General features: G+C 39.2%; 1 protein-coding gene across 1 annotated transcript; it reads right to left on the bottom strand.

Annotated features, from left to right (window-relative positions):
- Nucleotides 1-777: 777 nt before the first annotated feature.
- On the bottom strand, nt 778-2,539 carry LOC105179026 (glucan endo-1,3-beta-glucosidase 5). The gene is made up of 2 exons (XM_011102609.3): nt 2,095-2,539; nt 778-1,933 (listed from the first exon to the last, which is right to left on the bottom strand). The coding sequence occupies exons 1-2, from the start codon at nt 2,481-2,483 to the stop codon at nt 778-780; spliced, it is 1,545 nt and encodes a 514-aa protein (XP_011100911.1). The 5' UTR covers nt 2,484-2,539.
- Between the last annotated feature and the right edge of the window lie 616 nt (nt 2,540-3,155).

Here is a 3,155-nt window from a genome sequence, read left to right on the forward strand (position 1 = left end):
AGGGTTTGTATGATTTGTTGACTTTTAGATGGGTGCCTCTAGGCGTGCAACTTCAATTGGGCCCTCTGGTGGTCTGACAACCTCGTGTGGTCGTTAACTAGGTTTTCAGGTGGCTTGATAATCTCAATTGTCTCAAGGGCCTTTAGGCAAGTAGTCTCCAACTATACCCTTGGGCGAGCTTGCGAGACCTTCAGGTGAATCACTTCCAGTTAGGCTTTTAGCTGCTAAGGCCTAAGCAGGTGAGCAGAACTCCAACTGTTGGACTGTCAAAATACTAACAAAATCTAATGAAAAGATTAAAGTGATTTTTTTGTAACTTGTATGACTATTAATGATAATCACATAATTAATTGGACAAAAAAAATATACGAACCCTAAAATATGGATAAACCATGCAATTCTCCCATCTTTGCTTGCACGTTACCTGCACCAATCAATTTCGATTGACTATTTCAAATTCTATTACATATATGTTTCAATTAACATATACATGTTATGTATAAAAGATATTATTAAATAAAATAAATATTATAATATTTATATATATGACGTTTATATATTAATCGAAATATATTATATAATAAGATTTGAAATTGAAAATTCAATTGTTGAACCAACATCTTCCAAGAGAATTTGTTAAATCTAACATGTTTGAATTAAGATTTTTTCTTACTAAATTTTAGATTGTTTGAATCTCGTTATTATGGACGAAACTTTCTTGTTGGATGATTTTTTTAAGAAAAATATTTTAAACAAAACTCCACCATCATACATACCCTAAATTACTCTAAACAAGATGATTGAAAGCAAAGGCAAAACAATTGCTGATCCAAAAAATCCCTGTAGCCTGTCCCCCGCCCCACCCCTCTTCATCAACCCGTCAGTTTCCGCACGCTCCGCCGCCAATATTTCCACAGGGAATTTGCATGTGCCTACAGAGGGGTCCTCAGTCACCACGGTGGCCAAGTCCTCAAAATTACAAGTGCTTTCATTAGTGCTGTATTGTGATTTCATCTGGAAGTACCTGTTGAATGCGTACGACACATTCTGGTCGAACGTCAGCTGACTGCACGACCCCCCAGGGAAAACGCTCGTGCAGTCTGCTTGGGCACAGGCGCGACGGACCTGGTTCTCAACTTTGGTCAAGTTTCTCTTGTCCCCTTTGAACACGCACCACCTCTTGGGCATGAACACGATGCCTTTGGCCGTCGATGGATAAATGTCCCGATGAGCTCCACTGAAATCTATCTTGTATTTGGGCTCCCCGTTCGACAGGTACACACCCCAATGGCGCTGGAAAGCCCCCACGTTGATCCTGCCCCGGTTTTCATCCACCAGGGAGTGGATGTAAACGTCGATGGAGATTCCAGGGCGCAATGGGGTCCCTTTTGTGCTTTTAACAAAAGGAATGAATTCCCTGAAAAACCTCTCAGCGTTGGTGACGTTGGCCCCTGGATATCCGTCCGTCGGCCACCCGATTTGCCCCACCATCACCCTCACGTTAGGCGCTCCAGCTTTCGTGATTGCGGTAACAAACGAGTCGTACACGAATTCAAACACGTTTGTGTACACGTGCCCGTTGTCCTCGATTGAGAAATTCGACTTGTTGTCGAGGAAGCAGAACTCGAAGTCCCATTTGTGTTCAGCAACAAAATATATGGGAAATATGTCCATCACGAATGGAGCATTGCTGGAGTTGAGAACGCTCACGAATTCCACCATCTTTTCCTTCAAATCAGGGCGGAAATCGGCCTCCGATGGCTTCATTATGCCGGGCTTCAAGACATCGGTGAAATGTGCAGTTGTTGCCACGACGTTTTCGTACCCGCTTGTGTAGATGGCTTCTTGAATAAATTTCAACGTGTCAACAGCGTTGTTGTAGGTGTCTGTGTGGTAAAATGTTGAGAATGGCTGGCTTCCAACATGTACGTAACTGTCAAGAATCCAAAAGTTCAAGAAGAAAATTAAAGGGAATCAATATGAAGATTAAGAAAGTATATATATATATATATATATATATATATATATGCATATTAATTTATATAAACACACACACAAACATGCGCGTGTTAGTGTGTTGTATCAACCAATTACCTTATGTTGATGTTCTTAACCTGGTGCCGACGAATCCTTTGGTCCAGCCAGTGTTCGGCTGCTTCAGCGCTCATAACATCTTTAAGGGCTTCATTAGGCAATGTCACGGTGATGGCAATGTCTCCCCCGGCAAAGGCCTCTAGGACGTTGTCGCTGACGCTGAAGACCTTCAAATGACGAATGTCGTTTTGTAATAACAAATCGACCACCATCGATGGGATCAACCTGTGCGATGTTTGCCTGCCCCAATTCACGCCGATCACGCCCTCCACCACGTTGATTGAACAACAAGAAATTGTTACAACTATTAAGGCCTGCAGGATAATTGATGGGCTGAATGGAAATTGTCTTCCCATAGTTAGATTGACCAGATAAAAATGTCTGATCATTTGGTCTATGGGGAGGAGAGGGGAGGGAGAGAGATCAGGGAAAGGGATCTGACATAAATGTGTTGGAAAAATTGCAAATCAGCTGTGTGTATCCATGAAGTTCACGAGTTGTCTTGCAAAAATTGATTAAATACATTTTTGGTCCTTTAACTTATATGATTTAGCGCTTTGCTCTTTAATTTTTGATGCATCTCACAGAGTTAATTACTATATATTTTTTGAATTAACTACACTTAAATTCTTTCTACAAAATGCGAAAGTACACTTCTCCCAAAGAAATTTTAAAATTATTACACCCCCTTCAAAAATTTACTATTTACATCTAATCCTCTTTTGTTAGAATTTGAACATAAAATATTGACGTTAGCAAAAAAGCTATATATATTCTTTAGTGTTATCCCTCATTTATTCTAATTTAATAATTTTATATTTATAAGAGAAAGGCATAATTTTGTATTTTGACATTTTTCAGCGACCATAGCTCTGAAAAGTTCTTTTTTATTTCTTTGGACAAATTAAAATTGTTTGTGTATATAGGTCAGGTATTTGGCATAACCTCTATCCATTAGTTAAAGGGTAAAATATATTTCGTATCGTTGTATAATATTTACCTCCTAAATTAATAAATGTAACATTTATCTTTTGATTGGACAAAAATACCTCTCATGCTTT

Source organism: Sesamum indicum, linkage group LG13, assembly GCF_026168435.1.
Source record: "Sesamum indicum cultivar Baizhima isolate 11 linkage group LG13, ASM2616843v1, whole genome shotgun sequence".
Classification (NCBI taxonomy): domain Eukaryota; kingdom Viridiplantae; phylum Streptophyta; class Magnoliopsida; order Lamiales; family Pedaliaceae; genus Sesamum; species Sesamum indicum.

Bases quoted from the DNA above. Each gene is read 5' to 3' on its own strand.
- LOC105179026 (XM_011102609.3), bottom strand. From the start codon at position 2,483: ATGATCAGACATTTTTATCTGGTCAATCTAACTATGGGAAGACAATTT. The intron at 1,934-2,094 runs GTAATTGGTTGA...GATTCTTGACAG, and splicing joins GTTAAGAACATCAACATAAG to TTACGTACATGTTGGAAGCC.